Source organism: Henckelia pumila, chromosome 2 (genome assembly GCF_033568475.1).
Source record: "Henckelia pumila isolate YLH828 chromosome 2, ASM3356847v2, whole genome shotgun sequence".
Taxonomy (NCBI): domain Eukaryota; kingdom Viridiplantae; phylum Streptophyta; class Magnoliopsida; order Lamiales; family Gesneriaceae; genus Henckelia; species Henckelia pumila.
The window spans coordinates 158,150,883-158,172,967 of NC_133121.1; the positions used below are offsets into that span (position 1 = coordinate 158,150,883).

General features: G+C 33.4%; 1 protein-coding gene and 1 long non-coding RNA gene across 3 annotated transcripts; one reads left to right on the top strand and one right to left on the bottom strand.

Moving 5' to 3' along the window:
- Positions 1-4,908: 4,908 nt before the first annotated feature.
- Positions 4,909-8,343, bottom strand: LOC140884142 (uncharacterized). 2 transcript variants are annotated; one of them, XR_012150566.1, is made up of 3 exons: positions 7,306-8,343; positions 6,773-7,111; positions 4,909-6,650 (listed from the first exon to the last, which is right to left on the bottom strand). It is a non-coding gene; the product is annotated as an uncharacterized lncRNA (long non-coding RNA). The 2 variants fall into 2 exon arrangements; XR_012150565.1 differs by having other exon boundaries at positions 7,198-8,343.
- Positions 8,344-19,592: 11,249 nt separating this feature from the next.
- Positions 19,593-20,921, top strand: LOC140884914 (peroxidase 5-like). Its single transcript, XM_073291805.1, has 2 exons — positions 19,593-19,902; positions 20,005-20,921. The coding sequence occupies exons 1-2, from the start codon at positions 19,669-19,671 to the stop codon at positions 20,776-20,778; spliced, it is 1,008 nt and encodes a 335-aa protein (XP_073147906.1). The 5' UTR covers positions 19,593-19,668; the 3' UTR covers positions 20,779-20,921.
- Positions 20,922-22,085: the final 1,164 nt, after the last annotated feature.

Here is a 22,085-nt window from a genome sequence, read left to right on the forward strand (position 1 = left end):
TTATTTTCAAAGAAATGTATGAATAAATTTAAAATTTATTTATCTTATCTATCGTTAGTTGAGAAAATTATGAAAAATACGTAAATATAGAATAAAATTTATATATTTATGTAGTATAAGAGCAATTTTGAAAGAAAAAAAATTTGATGTCCACCATTTCTAACACCACCCGTATTTATGTGGATTAATAATCCGCATTAATTCACATTCCAACTCCTCAAAATATGTGAGGTCTACATGACACATACTTTTTATATTAATATATTACAATTATTACTACACATTCACATTTAGTGCCGTCAATTTGGGTTAGGCCTGTCGGGTTGGCCCGGCTCGCCACATAATTTAAGTGGGTTGGGTTGAAATTTTTTCAACCCAACAAAAAGTGGGCCTAGATTGGCCAACCCGCCAGGCCCGCGACCCGCGCGGGTTGGCTCACCGCGGGCCTGAAGAATTAATAATTTATTTTTATTTTTATTGTGATATATGTATTTTTGAATAAAAGTTATGAATTTGTTTTGTATTAATTACTTTATATAAAATTTACACATATGAAATCAATAATTAAAATTTTTATTAATATGTTTCTATTAATATTTATTTATGAAATGATATTTATAATTAATTATAATATTATTCATTTATTTTTATTTGTCGTGAGCCAACCCGCGGGCCGGCCCGCCTAACCCGCAACCCACCTTGGGTTGGGTTGGGTTGAGGATTTTCAGCCCATCAGGATGGTGGGTCGGCCCGCCATCGACCTACCAAAAGGTGGGTTTTTGGTGGGCCGTCCCGCTCCGCCACGGGTTGGCCAGTTTGACAGCTCTATTCACATTTAGGGGTAAAATCGGGTAGAGATCAATCCCGTAATCTCTCTACCAAATTCACGTCCCGATAAAAATCAAGAAGCTATTTTTCTCCTGCTCTCGTACCCGATACTTGTCGGGACCAGAATATTCGGGATCTCGAATATTCAGGATCTCGTCGGGTAGGGAGAGAATATCCCGATAATATTTTTATATTCAAAATTTTGTCCAAATTTTTTTTAATGTTTTTTTTTAAATACTATTTATAATTTTATTTGTCTAAAGGAAAAAGAAATATTCAATTAGAAAAATATAATATTGAAATATTAAGAATAATAGTTCAAGATTTTTTCTGAAAACTAAAATAAATTGTTACTATTTTTAAATATTTTTTTAAAAAAAAAACTATCTAAAAACTTATAAGAATCATACTTTCAACTAAAAACATATTAGTGAATACCAAGATCATTATATATGTTTATTATTAAATTTGATGATTATAAAACTCAAAATATTGTACGCAAAAACTAAAATCAAGTAATTTTTTCACGAAATGTTTTCATGTACAACCCAATTTAACAGCAAAAATAGTGATTAAAATATGAAAATCTTGTATTTTCACATTTTTGTCGAAGAAGAACATCAACTATGCATCAGATAATTATTATTGATAAAATATTCGGGTACAAATTACATTCAAAATACAGATTAACTATTAAATTTTGTTAAATAGATGAAGGACGATTTGCATATTTTATTCTATATTTGTTATAATTAAATAATTACTAGTAATCTACGCATGCAAAAATTGGCGTGCATAAATAGTTTATATTATATCTAAAAATAATGAATATTTTTTTATATTTTAAAATTCAAAAATATAATTGAAAGAAGGTAGTTATAAGTAGCAATGATATTTTTGTCCATTCATTAATTTGACCAAGGTGGTTATTCTAAGGGGTTCATACATTATTGTATTGTATCGATAAATATGAATTAATCAAATTATTAATAATTTTTTTAAAATATATATATAAAAAATAAAATGTTATTTCGGGATTCTAATATTCAATCATTTGATACATAATTATATGAAATAAGTCAACAATTATTCTTTGTATGAGATGAATCTCAATAAACATATATAGCCCAATATGTTAATAAAATTATTAATAAAATTTATTTAAAAATATGAAAGGACCTTTGGGGCTCTAACTATTATCATTTAAAAATATAAATTATAATTATTTAAAATAATATAATATTATGTTTTTATAATTAAATTGTTTAAAAATTTTGTTAATAATTTGACGAGATTCATTTATTTAAAGTCAAAATTTTATTATAATTTTGAATGAAGGAGTACAACATAAGAAAAAAAAAATTGCATTAAATAAAAAAACAACATATAGATCAAACGTTTTGAAATTGGTAATAAACTAAATTCACGGATTGTTGTTGTATTGTGCCCAAATATGCTCAACTAAGTCGGCACGAAGTTGATGATGTATTTGAGTGTCACGTAGTTTGGAATTTCTCCAGAAACAATCATTAAATCCTCGGTTTGAGCCCTGGGACTGGAAGGATTGTCCGGGTTCGTCACTGTACTGACCCACTCCGGAATCACCTACTAACAGAGATTTAAACACGCAATTAAACTTAACAACAATAATAATAGGTAACTACGGAAAAATGAAATCAAATACTAACCCGACAGTATACAACCAGTAACATAAATAGGACCAGAAATAATATACAACCCAATCGAAAGTCCTAGGTACAAGAGGATCAATCCTAACTAAAAATGCTGGCATCAACTGAGACCAAAACCCTTGGTCGCCAACTACACACTAATCCAAAACCTGAGCAACCTGAAACTGCTTCGCCGAATAGGGTGTCCAAATAAAATACACGGACTTGAGCGATAACCACACTCAGTACAAATGTATGAGTTACATGAAGGTACATGCTCAACATGATAATACAAGCATCATAATAATCATTACATAATATATGCATATAAACCATGTCATAAAACATGCAAACTGATAGACTCGTAATATTTATGTTTTTGTTATAATATTCCCTCGTTCTCATCGTTTTAATATGCTTAATTGATACATTTTTATGTTATTTTGTTTTTGGAGGGAATTTTATGATTTTAGAGAAAATTCGGGCTAAAAAGGTGATTTATATCACATTTGAAGTTGTGAAGATGGAGTTTTGAAATTTAAAAAGTTGATTTCTATCACATTTGCAAGTTGTCAAGAATATCAATTTAAACCCATAACCTCACAGTGATATAATTGAAATACAAAAAAATTCCATTGAATCAAAATTAAAACCTTAGTCAAGCATAGTTGGCTTCATAATTTCTTAAAAATAAAAAAGATCCAACCTAGAAATTATGGAAAAGAAATAAGAAGAAAATGTTGCGTCTATGCCCTTCTCCCTCGCTGTTCAGAACATGCAGAACAAGATGCAGAAAATCTCCAATATGAAAATATTTACTGAGCGTAGGAAAAAATAAAAATAAAGAAAAGATAAAATCTAGAAAAAAATAAAATCTATCTACAAGATAATCTAGAGAGTTTTATGGAATAAAAATCCCCACAATATTTCTTTATCCAAAAACTCTCATATTCAAAAGTCTTTCATATTTTAAATACCATAATATAGGACTCCTAAAATATGGTATTTGTTTCCAAATTTTCGAGCACTTCCATGCAGTCTAAAGCAGCTGCAAATTAGTCACAGGGCGTTCTCATGCCTTGCTTCAGGACCTCTTCTGTCTTTGTCCTTCTTTCAAAACTCCATTTTGACAACTTTAAATGCGATAGAAATCACCTTTTTAGCCCAAATTTTCTCCAAGGCCATCAAATTCCCTCCACAACAAAATAACATAAAAAGGTGATTTCTATGGCATTTGAAGTTGTTGAAAATTCCCTCTAACAACAAAATAACATAAAAATGTAGCAATTAAGCATATTAAAACGATGAGAACGAAGGAATATTATAACAAAAACATAAATATTACGAGCCACACAAAAATAGAATATCCATACTCAACCAAGATACCTCTGATAGTACGTCTGTACCACAACTACTGGCCTAGCCGTACAATTGTCTACAGTCCAAGCCTACAAGATAAGATAATATCATAACACTTATTGCTCACTAAAAGCCTTAACTAGACTAATAGCTACTCACAAAAGCTAATCATAGTCTAGCATTATACATGATTTCGTCGTCAGCCATTTGATAGCGATGGACCCAAACTCTAAGCATAACTTCACTACGATCTCGGTAGCACCTTGCTATCTACTAGCCTCCGAAAAGACTCCTATAAACCCCCCAATAACTAATTAGGGACGAGGGGGAGAAGAGAAGAATGCGCAATGGAAGTGAAAGTCCGACCCTATATATAAGCAACGATCGGAACGTCTGATTCTCTGTTCGGAGCTTCCGAACACTCTTCGAAACTTCCAATTTTCCTAATCGAAGCTTCCGATCTCTAGCCACCAAACACGTTTCCTGTGATTGAACAACACAGATGTCGATAGAGTTCGAACCTTCCGAACTGACCAAGTACTGATGTTCTAAAATCCTAGCATATCTCAACGTACCGATAGTTGATCATAATAGCTGGTACAAGGCTTTAAAGCACTTTATTCGAGATACACTACAAGAAAAAAATCCTAACAACAATGATGAAAAACCGTTGTCGTAGGTAGTTTAAAACTTTTGTTAAATACAATGTTGTTAAAGAGGTCGCTCAAAGACAACAATTAAAAAACTGTTGTCTTTGAAGGCAAAGACAATAGTTTTACAACAGTGAAAAACCGTGGTCTTTTCCTTCAAAGAGTGAAAACTTTGAGCGTTTTTTAACAACAATGCTTTCAACAAAAGTTTTAAACTACTTACGACAATGGTGAAAAACCGTTGTCTTTTTTCAAAAAAAAAACAAAAACATTCAAATTTAATATATAAAATTTCAATATTATAAATTAATCAAAATTATTTCAAAAATAATATTTAATATACAATTTTCTAGTATTACAAATCACTCAAAATTAAAATTCTAATTCAATGCACACTAAAAAACAGAGCTATAAACTAATCTTGATATACTTGAAACCCTTCCTTCAGCATGGATTAGGCATTACCAGCCGGCTCGAAATAGTACTGATTTCATAACTACACTTTCTTGACCCGAGATTTTCATAAAAGCCCCATCAATATTTTTTCCTTTAAATTGTCTATCCAAACTGTAAATTATTTGAAAAACAAAAACCATGAACACAATTCAAGTAATGAATCTTAAAAGACAAATTTAAGTAACAAAGTATATACCACAAACTCCAAAAGATAATAAAATTTTGTATGCCCATAGCCCACAACCGGTAAAATTCAACGGTTTTAACATTTCATTGTCTAATACGCAGTTGGTTATTAGTGGCACCAGTGAGACAACAATGCAGAAAATTAGCTTAACTAAAACGTAGGATTTTGAAGCTAAAATCGATGGTTGTATAAATAGATATCACATATGCAGTATCATAACATTAACACAATAGAATAAATTGGTAATCAAACAACCAATAGCACCAAAATTTTCAAAATGAAGAAAATATATGAAACTAATCCGATATAAACCGACTTTTACGTGAACGAGCTTGAGTTGGACCCTAAACTTCCTCCATATGTATTGCAAAAACAAAATTTAAATCCAATGTGCATATGAAAAATCTTCTTATGTACTTAGATTGTTCGAAAAGACCCTACAGTACAAGTATCAAGAAACAATGCCACAACAAAGTAATATCTTTGTCTTTCCCTTTCCATGAGCTATGAGTAAAGATAAATGATGAAATTTGGTCAAGAATAAACAAACCACAATATTAGGCCCAAAGAAGTAAAGTTCAAGTGTGGATGGTGGTACTCACAACAGAAAAAGCATAGTGGGTTAGGTCGTCCAATGTCTGTAATAAGTTCTGTATGATAGAGTAAGTGCAAAGTTAACAAATGAAATTTGAATAAGAGCATTACTGGAAATCCACAAGTAAATTTAGCCATGAAATTTGGATGATGATGACCATGAAAAATGATGAAAAATAAGTTACGAAAGAAATTAGTGAATGAAATTTTCTCTGGTCAATTGAATACACACCATCATGAAATCCTTGAATATTTTAAAATGTGATTGACAGTCAAGATTCCAAGATGTACTCAAACAATAATGCATATCGAAAAGTGAAAAAAATAAAAAAATCTGAAACCACAATTGTATATTCAAAAGCTTATACGTACCAGGATCAAATACAAAGTAACACATTGCACATAAGTGAAAGAACTCCTGTGACTGTAATCAATCGTGACAAAATTTTTAAATCTCCTAATATTTTCTCTAAATCCACACAAATTGATTCTCTCTATTTCTAGCAAATTAATTCTCATATATGTAGCAAAAAAATGTTTCCTTTACTTCTGATAAAATCAAGAACTAAGATTAGAGAAGGTGAATATTTCGAAAAGACTTATTATTATCACGTTGGTAGGGAAAATAACATACACATTGATGAGGAATGCAATGAGTGTAATCTGATTTTGGCTAATAGAATTACTTGTAGTAGCAACAAAATAAACCAGTTCACAATTTAGTTTAAGAAATACCATGTTGTTAAGTTTGAGGATAGACAAAAACAAAATTTAATGGATAACATACACATTGACGAGGAATGCAATGTTCTGTAGAGTTGTTGCAGCCCGTTTTCTCACGAGATAGCCTCTAACAATGGCTTGAAATTTCACTAGTCCTTATAGAGCTTTGAGGCATTTTCTGGCCTGGAATAGAACCAATTTCAGTCTTCGGATCAAGTGGGAAAACATGAAGCCAATAATAATGTTTGAAGTGTTCACTGCAGTTTAAAATTTCTATAGAGTCCGCCCAAAATGAATCCAATTACCACTTTCCAAATAACCTCTCAACACACTATGGATCTTTACAGCAGCCAACCTCTCCACACCATCGGTCCACCACCCATCAAAGCTCCTCTCCCCTGGTTGTGAGCCTCACAACTGCCACCGCAGCCTGTGCAGCCGCAAAATTTCAAACAAAAAAAAAACAAAAATTCAATGTAAAAATACCATGTATAAAAAATATTCAAGTATCAAATTATATTATTAATAAGAAAGAGATTTTAAAAATAATAAGTAAAACAAAAAAATAAATAGCTTTCTTATATTTTTTAAAGGCAAGTGTTGACTAGTTCCAATGACCTCCCTTCTTTATAAAGTGTCCATGCCTGCAAAAATTTAGTACATGAGAAATTAATTCACTTGATAATTTTCATAATAATAACCAAAATAAATAACAGTACATGATCTGTACATGGCCATGAAGGTTGAGGCTAAGATCAGTGTGGGTAACGTTAAGGATTATGCCGGAGCGAACATGACGATAATAATAATTGCGGAATAAAACAATCAACAAGAATACCAAGATTTACGTGGTTCACCCAATATAGGCTACGTCCACGGAGCTGCTGCAATATTTATAACCGGAGAAATATTACAAGTGTATACAAAATACTATATCTCTCACACGATCCCAACCCCGAGTATTACCGAAAAAATAATTTCTCTAACTCACACAAGAAAACACTCAAGAAAAATACCAAGAAACTCTTTTTGTTTCTTATCTCTCTTTTTTTCTCTACGCTGTGGGATATCTGAAATGAGGGACGGATGCATCTATTTATAGGCTTTCCAAAAAGTGTGAACATAGAAATTGCTCTCGGCCTTCTCCATTCAATTTTCAAATCTGACAACTCCTGTAGGCCTCAACATTTGACAAATCCATGTGAAATGAATTTGGTTGGTGGGTTGGTCAAATATGGCAGCTGCATGTGTCTAACATTTCTCCCACTTGAAGACTTGATCTCAATCATGGCTTCACACAATCAATGCAGCAGCTCATGCTTCCTCTCTCATACTTGCAGTTCGACTGAAGTCGAACATAACTTCAGTTTGTCAGTGGTCACCGCCTTTGTGAACATATCAGCTGGATTTCTGCTTCCAGGAATCTTCTCAAGCATCAAGATTCCATCTTCCAAAACTGATCTGATGAAATGGTACCGAACCTGTATATGCTTCGTCCTAGCATGATAAACATGATTCTTTGCCAAATGAATAGCACTCTGACTATCACAGTGTAATGTGCTATCCTCAAGCTTCTGACCCAATTCCTCAAGGAATGATCTCAACCATATCATCTCCTTGCTAGCTTCTGTCACTGCAACATACTCAGCTTCAGTAGTCGAAAGTGCAACAATCTTTTGCAACTTGGATACCCAGCTTACTGTCGTACCACCCAATGTGAACACATATCCAGTAGTACTCTTCCTACCATCTAGGTCACCACCCATGTCGGCATCTACAAAACCTTGTAAGCCTGAATTTGACTTTCTGAAGCACAGATATGAACCGATAGTACCTTTCAAATATCTGAGAATCCACTTCACAGCTTTCCAGTGTTGTTTCCCTGGATTGCTCATAAACCTGCTCACAACTCCCACTGTATGTGCTATGTCTGGTCTGGTGCACACCATTGCATACATGAGGCTTCCGACAGCAGATGCATAAGGAACCTTATTCATATAAGCATGCTCCTGCTCCGTCGATGGTGATTGGGCTTTGGTTAGTTTGAAATGACTAGCCAAAGGAGTACTAACCGGTTTAGCTTCATCCATGTTGAATTTGCTAAGCACCTTTTTCACGTACTCTGCCTGAGATAACTTCAAGACTCCGTTCACCCTATCTCTCAAGATCCTCATACCAAGAATTTGTTTTGCAGTTCCCAAATCCTTCATTGCAAATTATTTTGATAACTCTCTCTTGAGTTTATCAATCTCCTCCAGACAAGATCCTGCTATCAACATGTCATCCACATATAGCAGTAGAATGATATAAGAACCATCAATCTTTTTCACATAACAACAGTGATCCGCCTGACACCTCAGGAAACCGTTGTTATTCATGAATCCGTCAAACTTCTTGTACCACTGTCTTGGAGCTTGTTTGAGACCGTACAAGCTCTTCTGAAGTTTGCATATCATTTTCTCCTTCCCTCGTACTTCAAATCCCTGTGGCTGCTTTATATAAATTTCTTCATCTAGGTCACCATGAAGAAATGCCGTCTTTACATCCAACTGCTCCAGATGTAAGTTTTCATTCGCCACTAATCCAAGTACAGTTCTAATAGTGGTCAGCTTCACCACTGGAGAAAAAATCTCGGTGTAATCAATGCCTTCCCGCTGTTGAAAACCTTTCACAACAAGTCTCGCCTTGTACCGCTTGCTACCATCAACTTCTTCTTTGATCCGGTATACCCACTTGTTGTGTAATGCCTTTTTGCCTTTCGGAAGTTCTGTGAGCTCCCAAGTCTGATTGGATGACAGTGAATCTATCTCGTCTTTCATGGCTAACTCTCACTTGATTGAATCATCATTTTGCATCGCTTCTTCAAAGGTCTCAGGTTCACCTTTATCAGTCAGCAAAATATAGTGAAGTGAAGGGGAGTATTTCTGAGGTGGTCTGATGGTTCTCGACGATCTCCTGAGTTCAATCACCGGAGTTTGTGGATCAACTTCTTGTGCAGTTTCTTCTTCCTGGTTACTATCCTCCGACTCATTCATAGGAATATCTATCAATGGCACCTCATTTGACTTCAGGACTTCGGGACATTTATCTCCTGCTGCAATGTCTGACTTGTCCTTGTACAAAACTTGCTCATTGAAAATGACATCTCTGCTCCGAATAATCTTTCGATTTTGGTCATCCCAGAACCGATAACCAAACTCATTATCTCCATAACCAATAAAGAAACATTTCTTTGATTTCGGATCAAGTTTCGTTCTGTTGGCTGAATCGATGTGAACATATGAGAGACAACCAAACACTTTCAAGAACGAAAGGTTTACTCCTTTGCCGCTCCAGACCTCCTCTGGTATTCTACAATAAAGTGGTACCGAAGGTCCTCTGTTGATCAGATACGCTGCAATGTTAACTGCATCAGCCCAGAATGATTTCGGCAGTCCAGCGTGCAATCTCATGCTCCTAGCTCGCTCATTCAGGGTCCTGTTCATTCTTTCAGCTACACCATTCTGTTGAGGTGTACCAGGAATGGTTTTCTCCATCTTGATCCCGTTCTGTGCACAATACTTCTTGAACTCAAAATCTTTATATTCTCCACCATTATCAGACCGTAAACACTTCACTTTCAAGTTGGTCTCATTTTCCACCATGACTTTCCATCTCTTGAAGGTTTCGTAAACATCAGATTTATTTTTTCAAAAAATAAACCCAAACTTTCCTGCTCGAATCGTCGATGAATGTGACATAGTATCGTGAGCCTCCGAGAGATGTCACAGGAGATGGCCCCCATACGTCAGTATGAACCAGCTCCAACTTTGCTGCTTTTGGTTCTCTACCGCCTTTTGAAAAGCTCACCCTTTTCTGCTTTCCAAGAACACAACTTTCACACAGTTTGTGTTCGACAGTTTTTAACTCCGGTAGCTTTCCTTTTGATATCAGCATCTTTATTCCCTTCTCACTCATATGTCCAAGTCTACAATGCCATAGACTTGAGTTAGCTCCAATATCCACAGCTGCTAACATGTCTCTGCAACTAGAAATCATGTAGAGAGTTCCAGTTTTGTTCCTCAAGCAACTATCATGGCTCCTTTGCTCACTTTCCAAGAGCCATCACCAAAGGTCACTTTATGGCCTTCGTCATCGAGCTGTCCCGCTGAGATCAGATTTTGGGTCAACTTTGGTACATGCCTCACTTTGTTGAGCTTCCAGATGGATCCGTTTGACATTTTCAAAACTGATATCACCCATACCAGCTATTTCCAATGGTTTTCCATCAGCCAGGAAAACTTTTCCGTAATTACCAGCAATGTAATTACTGAATACCTCACGATCACCGGTGGTATGAAATGAAGCTCCCGAATCCATAACACAAGAATCAATCGGGCTTTCCATGGATAGTACTAAGGCATCATGTACATCCTCAGTAACAGCATTTGCATTATTCTTGGGTGATCTGCAGTCCTTTTTCATGTGACCAGTTTCACCACAGCTCCAGCACTTCAATTTCTTTTCAAAGGTATTTTTTTCTTTTCCAGTTCTTGATTTGGATCTGCCACGCCATTGGTTAGAACCTTTTTCGCTACTCCTGCCCCTACTTCTGTTTTCAAGATTTAGGGCAGATCTCGATGATGTTGCTTCTCCCGAATCCCTCCTGCGAACTTCTTCACCAAGGATTTGATCTCTGACATCATTGAATTGTAACTTTTTCTTTCCAGCAGAATTGCTAACCGCTGCCCACATCGGCTCCCAAGTATTTGGCAAAGACGCCAATAGAATAAGGCTCGAATTTCATCATCAAATTTAATTTCAACCGATGTTAGTTGGGAAACAATCGTGTTGAATTCATTGATGTGTGCTGCCACCGAAGCACCTTCCTCCATCTTTAAGTTGAATCACTTTTTCATGAGGAACACTTTATTATTTGCTGATGGCTTCTCGTACATGTCTGACAAAATGGACATCATTTCCTCCGTGGTTTTTGCCTCCGCCACGTTGTGTGCCACGTTTTTTGTTAGGGTCAATCGTATTACCCCTAACACTTGTTGGTCAAGAAGCTCCCACTCATCATCCTCCATCTTTTCTGGCTTCACCCCGGATAGAGGTTGATGTAGCTTCTTGCTATACAGATAATCTTTAATCTGTAAGCGCCAGAACGTGAAATCTGTACCGTCGAACTTATTTATTCCAGGTCCCGATCCGTCATTTTCGGCCATCGCTTCTATTGCCTTAATAAAATTTCAAAAAATCTTTTATGATGTGGAAGATCAGACAAAGCTGCAACCACAGAGCATACTCAGAATTTTAAGAAATTTTTCACCAAGGCTCCCGGACACCGTAACTGCTCTGATACCAGTTGTTAAGGATTATGCCGGAGCGAACATGACGATAATAATAATTGCGGAATAAAACAATCAACAAGAACACCAAGATTTACGTGGTTCACCCAATATAGGCTACGTCCACGGAGCTGCTGCAATATTTATAACCAGAGAAATATTACAAGTGTATACAAAATACTATATCTCTCACACGATCCCAATCCCGAGTATTACCGAGAAAATAATTTCTCTAACTCACACAAGAAAACACTCAAGAAAAATACCAAGAAACTCTCTTTGTTTCTTATCTCTCTTTTTTTCTCTACGCTGTGGGATATCTGAAATGAGGGACGGATGCATCTATTTATAGGCTTTCCAAAAAGTGTGAACAAAGAAATTGCACTCGGTCTTCTCCATTCAATTTTCAAATCTGACAACTCCTGTAGGCCTCAACATTTGACAAATCCATGTGAAATGAATTTGGTTGGTGGGTTGGTCAAATATGGCAGCTGCATGTGTCTAACAGGTAAATCCTCTGTTACTCATTCTCTTCACAATTTTAAGAGCTAGAATGCCGATGCTGAATACAGTTGATACACAAACTTATGAAAAGCATTTAATCTTTCACAATTTTGTAAATAAATTAAGCAATTGAATCCACTTAATCAATTTACAATGATAAAGGATATTTGGGGAAGATATCAGGTATTATTTTTTCCAAGGGATGATATGCTTAGTAGGAATGAGTGACAGATTGAAGGAAGAAAGTACATTTCTAAGAAGTGTGTGGCTATTCACTCAAACTTATGTTTCTCTTTCAAATGGGAGACAATGAGATAACCTACTCCATTTAGAAGACTCCCTACATGATGACATGATATTTTTAATATGTTGGGATAATGTCTCATGATGTTTATAAAAGAAATCTTTGAAGCATGATGAAGTTTATGATAGGAATATTTTATGACGATAATGTTTTATGAAGTTTTATGATGAAAATATTTATGACAAGAAAGTATGACGAAGTTTATGATGATGATGATGTTTTGATGATGCATGATAAAATATTTTGATGTTGTCTATGTTCTTGTGGTAGCAGTATGGGGCTGGTCCTCCGGGATGAGCTCTGGAAGGGCCTTTCCAAGGAATGAAGGTGCGCACATTGGCCAAGACTAGTGTGCACATGGTTCGCATAGTAGCCAAATCTAGTATAGACGGTACATCTATATTCTTGTTGTACAAAGACCGTGATCACGGGAATTTCATGTGCTCATAAGATGTGGTTACCACAATTACACATATTTCATCACCCCAGAATGAAGAAGTATACTTTTATGTTTTTATGCATGATGTTTATATTTATGTTTTATATGTCCAAAACATGATGATTATTATGTATATTAATAATTTTTGTTGAGTCGTTAGCTCACTATGCTTGATTGGTGAAGTTAAAAATGAGAAGTAAATAAAGTAAAAAATTTGGTAGAAAGGCTTAAGAGTCCAATAGGCGAAAGAATTGCATGAAACGACTGTTCGAATCTCTAGTGTTTAAAGAGAGAAGTTTTGCATCTGTTTTTTGTTATTTTGTTATTACATTTTTAGTTGCACGACTGTTAAAAATTAGTGGTAAAAAAGTTTAAATTATGTATTTTCAGTGACAGTCTCGTGAATATGGGTTTAATATTTTTGAGTTTTCAACATTTTATGTCTTTTATTTGGTTATGATAATTTGATTCTTGGTTTCACGAATGTTTTAAAAAGTATTTTCCGCACTTAGTTTATTTTATTGAAACTCATTTTTCATCTGCTTTATTAAGATTTTAATTGCCGGTTGAGATTGTGATATGCAAGTAGAAGTTTTGACATGCCCGTATAAGAACCGTTCATTGATTGTAGGGTTGCATATTTTGTTTATATTCTTTTATGCACGATTGACTCATGAGATTTTTAAGTGTTATTTAAATAGATTTTAATTTCACGCATGATTTATTGAATAAATTTCAAGCATGATGCATGCCTGCACTGCTGTATTTTAAAAATTTTACCACAATTTTCCACATATTAATTCTTAAAAATGTCCAAGAATACGAAGGTCTCAGTTGGTATCAGAGATTCTGGTTCTGTAAGCCAGTTCGTGCATGCACTCTTGCCAAGGACTCGAATGATCCTGCCTCTATGACTGTAAGATTTATGTTTTAAAGTTATAATTATGATTTTTTTACAATTATGAATAATCATGATTTAAAAGAAAATATGTTTTGTTGAGCGGAGGGATTTTTGGTTTGTGACGGTGGTGGATCTGATCTGGTTAAGAGTATCCTTTAAAAAGAGTGATTTATTGGAAGAAAGTATTGATTTGGGACTGCTATTATTTTTCCTAATCGGGTTAATAGAAGGATTTTACTTTAATGAAACTGAGTGCTTGTTTCGTGATTTGAGTCAACCTACTTTGGTTAATTCTGATTAATTGTGTTGAAAATTAGATCCGTGTAGGTATAGAATTGTTTGGTTAAAATTTTACTTTTGGGCATTATGGCTAGGATTATTTACTTTTTCAGAATGCACTTGCATCATAAGGAATTAATTTAGTATGATTATTGATTATTCTCTTGCATGTCTTGTTGTATAGGATATGTAAGTTGATAAAGATTGTGTCTTGTGTTTGTTGTTTTGACCTCTAGGAAAAATGATTGTGTATTTATTTTTGACAAAAAACTTAGTTGATCTTTGATGTGATTTTGGGTCCACGTGGTTAAATGTTAAGATCAGTGTTCGGTCAATGACTATGGCATGGGAGCAGAGGTTACCGGTAGTTTATTTTTAAGTTATTCATGGTATTTCTTCGATTGATCAATCGAGTTGTAATAATTATTTCTTTTTGGTTTTCAGTTTTTTTCGAGCTGTATTCTGCCGGTTTGATTTGTTTTCTTGGCTTTAAGTTTCCACACTTAATTTTTCTGATTATGTTTGTAATTATAAATTAATTGCATGCATGTCTTGGTTTAAAAAATAGGTGATCCGGATCGGGTTACTGCATATATTGGTTGTGTAACTTGTTGTTCAAACCGTTGTTGTGAAGTTAACTAGGAGTTTCGACTTAGGAGGTGGATAAATCCTAAGATTGAAACGCGTTGCTGCAAAGAATTTTAAGACCTAAATCTTCTAATGAATTCCTTCTAAGTGAAAGAAGATGAGACGTAGAAGGATTTTTCCTTCGAACTTCTATAATCTCTTTTGTCATCTACTTAGTACTTTCATCATCTTGTTTGAGTAATTATCATCACAAAAGCTATTGGACCATTTTCTGCACTATATTTGTGGTTCAACCATTTTTAAGGGGAAATTGCAAATTTCGTCCTGTATGTTTGTCACTTTGCGATTTTGGTCCTTTATATTTTCACATTTCAGTTTTAGTCCTACATGTTCTGATTTTTGGCAATTTCGGTCCTTTTTATTCAAAAATACTTACGTGGCACTGTACACGTCAGCTCCACATCAGCATTGAATTGGTGCCACGCCAGCGCCACGTCGGAAAAAGGACTAAAATTGCCAAAAAAATAAAGATAGCAGACTAAAACTGAAATCTGAAAATATAAAGGACTAAAATCGCAAAGTGACAAACATACATGACCAAAAACGCAATTTTTCCTTTTTTAAGTATTAAGAAAAATTTGTTCTTGTTTAGCTAACCTATAAGAATACAAAGGCTAATACACATTTAATTTTCACAAAAGTGAAGTGTGCATTTTCAATATATTCATAGGGTATATATTTTGGTGCAACGAACCCCACCTACAAAATGAATAGAGTTATTATACTGGAATTGAGAAGTTACTTATTTTAGGATCAAAAACATGGAAAAAAACCAACTTACAAGTTCAATTGCACAATCTTTGTCATCTATTTGATTAAATTCAAAAATCCCATGACATCGTTTAACGGTATAATTGTGTGAGACAGATCTACGACCCAACCCGACCTGTAAAAAAAAAATGTTTTTTTTATCAAATCATTATAAACAGAATCTCGTTGACCAGTCTCACAAATCTATATATATATGTAAACCGGTTTACAAACAACCTGCTCATTAATTAGATTGGATGAGTATAAAGTAGGACTAATGATGTTGGAAAGTAAGATATAATTGTCCATCACAAAAATAACCAATAAATATCACTAGAATATATATGTCGTTATAAATCATAAATTTAGGAGTAATAAATTCAAAATAAAAAATTTTGTGACTATATGAGTATTACGAGTATAATTTAATAATGATCATGAACTTCTATATATAATAATTGCTTAAAAAGAGAGGCTAAAACTTTTGTCAACGTCAAGGGTAGAGTTAAACCACAAGGTTAACATAAATAAAAATTCAAATCAAAACTATTTAAAAATATAAAATTAGTCGTCTTGTAAGCTGGTCTATATGAATTTCTGAACCCATTACTGGTTAATATTTAGTTTCAACACAATAAACATATTTTTTGAAAAGAAAAAAAATAGTAAATCTGATATTCGCCGAAGTGTTGACATGACATCGAATATCTGACACATTAATGATAATTGAACTAAATACACAAAAGTACGTATAAAAATCAAAAAATTTGTAAGATTATTTCTGTCTGAAAAAAAAATTAGTTTAAATCATAAGTAGAAAATAAAATAATAATAATAATAATAATAATAATAATAATAATAATAATAATAATAATAATAATAATAATAATAATAATAATAATAATAATAATAATAATAAGTGTACATACAAATTAAAGGTGTAATTAATCTATACTATTATATAAATATTGAGTGATATATAATAACTGTTTTTTTTTGTGTCATGATACACCAAAAATCATTTTCTAATTCTACCCTTTGTGGTCCACCTTTTTTCCAACTTTTTTTTTCTCAAATATCAATTCGATTATATTAATTAGCATATTAAATTTATATTATCCTATCAATAATTAATTTTCAGCTACTAAATAATACATTACTTCATAAAAAAAATTCATAAAATATTTATATATTATATCACACACGCAACTGCATATGCTTCTGTCGCTAGTTATATATAATGATTTTCTTTCTTATAACTTAGGTCTCAAAAGCGTCATGTCATCGCTGTGACGCTGTTGGTTGTAGCAATTGAACTATGAACAAAAAATATAATGAAGTTTGATAATAATATGTGAATCAAACCGCTGACATTGGTTAGTTGATCGAGTCTACGTACATATATACGAATGTATCGGAAGAGAAGGCTTCAATTCCGTACTCGGTAAAAGAAATATATAAAACACCAATTTGCTTAATTACGTAGCTAACAAGAAGCTGTTAAATTATATAAAAGTACACATTACAATTAAGACTACAGTTTCATTGAGTATGATATAATATTATATATTATAGTAATTCTTTCTTCTATATATATATATACCCCTCAATTGCCAATGCTTCTAACCATTCTCATCATCACCTGTATTCTCATCATCACCTGTATATGAGTATTACGAGTATAATTTAATAATGATCATTAACTTCTATATATAATAATTGCTAAAAAGAGACGCTAAACTTTTATTAATCTATCTTAAGGGTTTTACCCTAATCATAAATCAAATGTCTCATGATTTGTCACATCATCAATATCACATTAATTATGCTCAAGTGTAGAAATATTGACTGTCGGATACATGATTTGTGTAATACTCATAGTGTAGGATCTCATTAATTAACCTCAAGTGTAAAGTTCAACCTACCTTAAGGATTTTACCCTAATCATAAATCCAATGTCACATGATTTTTCACATCAACAATATCCCATTAATTATGCTCATGTGTAGAGATATTGAGTTAATGAGATCCTACATTATGGGTATACCCAAATCTTGTATATATCCGACAGTCAATATCTCTACACACGAGCATGGTTAATGAGATCCTACACTATGAGTATTACCCAAATCATGTATCCGACAGTTAATATCTCGGTAGAGTTCAACCTACCTTAAGAATTTTACCCTCATCATAAATCCAATGTTCCCATGATTTGATACATGAACAATATCCTATTAATGATTTGCTACATTATGGGTATTATCCAAATCATGCATCCGATGATCATTATTTCTACACATTAGCATAATTAATGGGATATTGTTGATGTGGCAAATCATGGGGCATTTGATTTATGGTAATTTGGGTAAAACCCTTAAGGTAGGTTGAACTCTACCTCCATTAATTATATACATGATTTGTGTAATACTCATAGTGTATGATCTCATTAATTAACCTCAAGTGTAGAGTTCAACCTACCTTAAGGGTTTTACCCGGCCTAATCATAAATCCAATGTCCTATAATTTTTCACATCAACAATATCCCATTAATTATGCTCATGTGTAGAGATATTGGGTTAATGAGATCCTACACTATGGGTATCATGTATCCAACAGTTAATATCTCTACACATGAGCATGGTTAATGAGATCATACACTATGAGTATTACCCAAATCATGTATTCGACAGTCAATATCTCGGTGGAGTTCAACCTACCTTAAGGATTTTACCCTAATCATAAATCTAATGTCTCATGATTTGCTACATGAACATGCAATATACTATTAATTATGATCATATGTACAGATATTGACTGTCGGATATATGATTTGGGTAATACTCATAGTGTAGGATCTCATTAACCTCAAGATATCGAAATCAACCACAAGGTTAACATAAAAAAATTCAAATCAAAACTATTTAAAAATATAAAATTAGTCTTGTAAGCAGGTCTATATGAATTTTTGAACCAATTATTGGCTAATATTTATTTTCAACACAATAAACATATTTTTTTAAAAAAAATAGTAAATCTGATATTCGCCGAAGTGTTGACATGACATCGAATATCTGACATATTAATTACCAAAAACTTCAATGATAATTGAACTAAATACACAAAAGTATAAAATAAAAAAAATTATAAGATTATTTCGGTTTGAAAATAAAATTTAGTTTAAATCATAAGTAGAAAATAAAATAATAATAATAATAATAAGTGTACGTACAAATTAAAGGCGTAATTAATATATACTATTATATAAAGGTTGAGTGACATATATAATAACTCTTTTTTGGTACGTCATGACACACCAAAAATAATTTTCCAATTCTACCCTTTGTGGTACACCTTTTTCTTAACTTTTTTTTTTCTCAAACTTCAATTTGATTATATTAATTAGCATATTAAATTTATATTATCCTACCAATAATTAATTTTCAACTACTAAATAATACATTATTTCATAAAAAAATTCATAAAATATTTATAGATTACATGATTTACATCACACAAGAAATTGCGTGTGCTTCTGTCGTTAGTTATATATAATTAATGATTTTCTTTCTTATAATAACTTAGGTCTCAAAAGCGTCATGTCATCGCCGTTGGTTGTAGCAATTGATCAACTATGAACAAAAAATATAATATAATGAAGTTTGATAATATATGAAATAAACCGCTGACATTGGTTAGTTGATCGAGTCTACGTACATATATACGAATGGATCGTAAAAGAAGGTTTCAATTCCGTACTCGGTAAAAGAAATATATAAAACACCAATTTGTTTAATTACGTAGCTAACAAGAAGCTGTTAAATTATATAAAAGTACATGCACCTTACAATTAAGACTACAGTTTCATTGAGTATGATATAATATTATATATTATAGTAATTTTTTCTTCTATATATACCCCTCAATTGCCAATGCTTCTAACCATTCTCATTAATTATCACCTCTATTCTTACGAAAAAGTATATATATTTGGGATTATATATAATCTTTTGTTTGATTTCTTTTTATCTTAATAATAATTAAAGATGATGATGATTTGTGGTAATAAATTTTGGGGAGGCTTGGGCTTCTTAATCTTGTTTCTTACAATATCCATCATATCCCCAGTATCATTGGGTTCACTTAAAGTGGGTTATTACAAGTATAGTTGCCCGTCTGCTGAAGCCATTATAAGAAAACAAGTTGACAAAGCTCTGGCAAGAAACCCTGGACTCGGTGCGGGCATCATCAGAATGCATTTTCATGATTGTTTTGTAAGGGTATGATGCATATATATCTTACAATTTTAGTAATCTCATATATATATATATATATTGATTTATAAGATTTTAATTTCCTTTTATTTTTTTGGTTAAGTACAGGGTTGCGACGCATCGGTTCTCCTTGATTCCACGCCAGGCCGTCGTTCAGAGAAAGAACACCCGGCCAACAACCCGAGCTTGCGCGGCTTCGAAGTGATTGATGCAGCCAAGGCTGAGCTGGAATCAGCCTGCCCACGAAAAGTCTCGTGTGCTGATATACTCGCCTTTGCGGCTCGTGACAGCGCTTACAAGCTCGGTGCAGGCATAAACTACGCGGTCCCATCAGGTCGTCTGGACGGACGAGTATCCATAGAAGACGAAGTCACTCAAAACCTTCCTCCACCATTTTTCAACGCACCACAACTTGTTCAAAACTTCGCAAGAAAAGGACTGTCCACCGACGAAATGGTGACCCTTTCCGGGGCACACTCCATCGGAATTTCCCATTGCTCTTCTTTCTCCAACAGGATCTACAATTTCAATTCCACTCATCCCGTTGATCCTTCCATGGACCCAAACTTTGCTAGACAACTGAGAAGAAGGTGCCCTAGTATTATTAATGCTAGAAATGATCCAACGGTGCCTCTAGACTTCCTTTCTCCCAACAAGTTGGATAACAAGTATTATTCCCTTCTAAACATCAAACGTGGTTTGCTCACTTCCGACCAGACCCTTGCCACTAGTCCTTCCACTGCTTCCATGGTGAAGAGCAACGCCAAAAATGGAGCTTTGTGGGTCAACAAGTTCGCCAATGCCATGATCAAAATGGGCTCCATTGACGTCCTTACTGGAAATAATGGTGAGATAAGAAAAAATTGCAGGATTGTCAATTGATCGAATTTATTCACAAATCACAATATAGTGCATGCGTGCTAGCTAGCTAGCTATTTTTCGATCTGTTTTGCCATTTGTTCTTTAAATTCTTTGAGTTTTCATGCGTACGTACAATTGTAACTACAATCTAAGCTTTTAATTAAAATTACATAATATATATATCGTGAATATACATGTCTCTTTTGTCATGTTAAAATTAATGAATTAAATTAATGTTCCTTTCATTATCTATAAAATTATATAAAATTTTATAGCGTGTGTGACCAATTAACAAACAATATATAGTAATATATACACTTTTACCTAAAAATTATATTCTAGAATTAATAATAAAAAAAAATCATCCCTCATGCATGATCATATATTATAGAATAACCCAAATTTTCAACCAATTAATTCAACAGCACCTAGCAAATTGAACAGCTCATAATTTCTCATCAGATGGAATTCAGCGGACAGAATTCCGCATCCGAAATTCAGCAGACCATGTCAATATTATGTTGCTAATTCAGACTTTTAATTGATTCATTAACTCGAAATCATGTCAAATAATAACATTAAATGAGAGTCTAACAGTCAGTTTTCCTCCTATAAATAACACCTAAATTCTGAGTTGGTGTTAAACAAATTTTGAGAAAATATCTAAATTCGGAAGCATATATAATTTTCGAGCTAGCCATAGGAGTGCATTTCGAGCAGCAGTCCAGTAACAAGAGCTTATCTTTTCAAGTGACATCCGAAACCTTGTTTAGCATTTTAGTACAATAAGTGTATTTTTTGTTTCAAACCTTGTAATATGATTTAAATCCGTCCCAGCTTGTATATCGTGTGTTCAAATTAAGTATGGATTTTGAAATATGTAAATATTCATGAAGCACTGAAACTTACGACCAAATGGTAGAAATATAAATTTTGAATACGTTTGATTCATATTAATTCCTAAATTCGGCCTCACCTTTTAGAGGATTAAAATATAAGAGACGACTGATATCAGTTTATTAGCCATGACACTCATAATTTTTCGTTTGCATAAAATTAATATTGATTATTTCTGAAAAATGTGTGATATCTTCTCTGATTTCTTTATATGAGATTTATGTTTTTTAAAAAAATTAAAAACTGGGAGGATACCCCTCATTACTGGAGGATCACCCCTGGTTACCGACTGACGATCATATCGCTCACCCACTCAAACCCTTTTTAGATATGTAGTAAACCGTCTCCAAATTAAGTTAATCAAATGCTTAATTATGTTGAATTGGCTAATACATGATTAAGGGATACTCAAATGGGTTTAAGGAATTGAT

Excerpts from the sequence above, each read along its gene's own strand:
- LOC140884914 (XM_073291805.1), top strand. The coding sequence starts at position 19,669 with ATGATGATGATTTGTGGTAATAAATTTTGGGGAGGCTTGGGCTTCTTA. Across the intron at positions 19,903-20,004 it reads TTCATGATTGTTTTGTAAGG|GGTTGCGACGCATCGGTTCT; the intron begins GTATGATGCATA and ends GGTTAAGTACAG.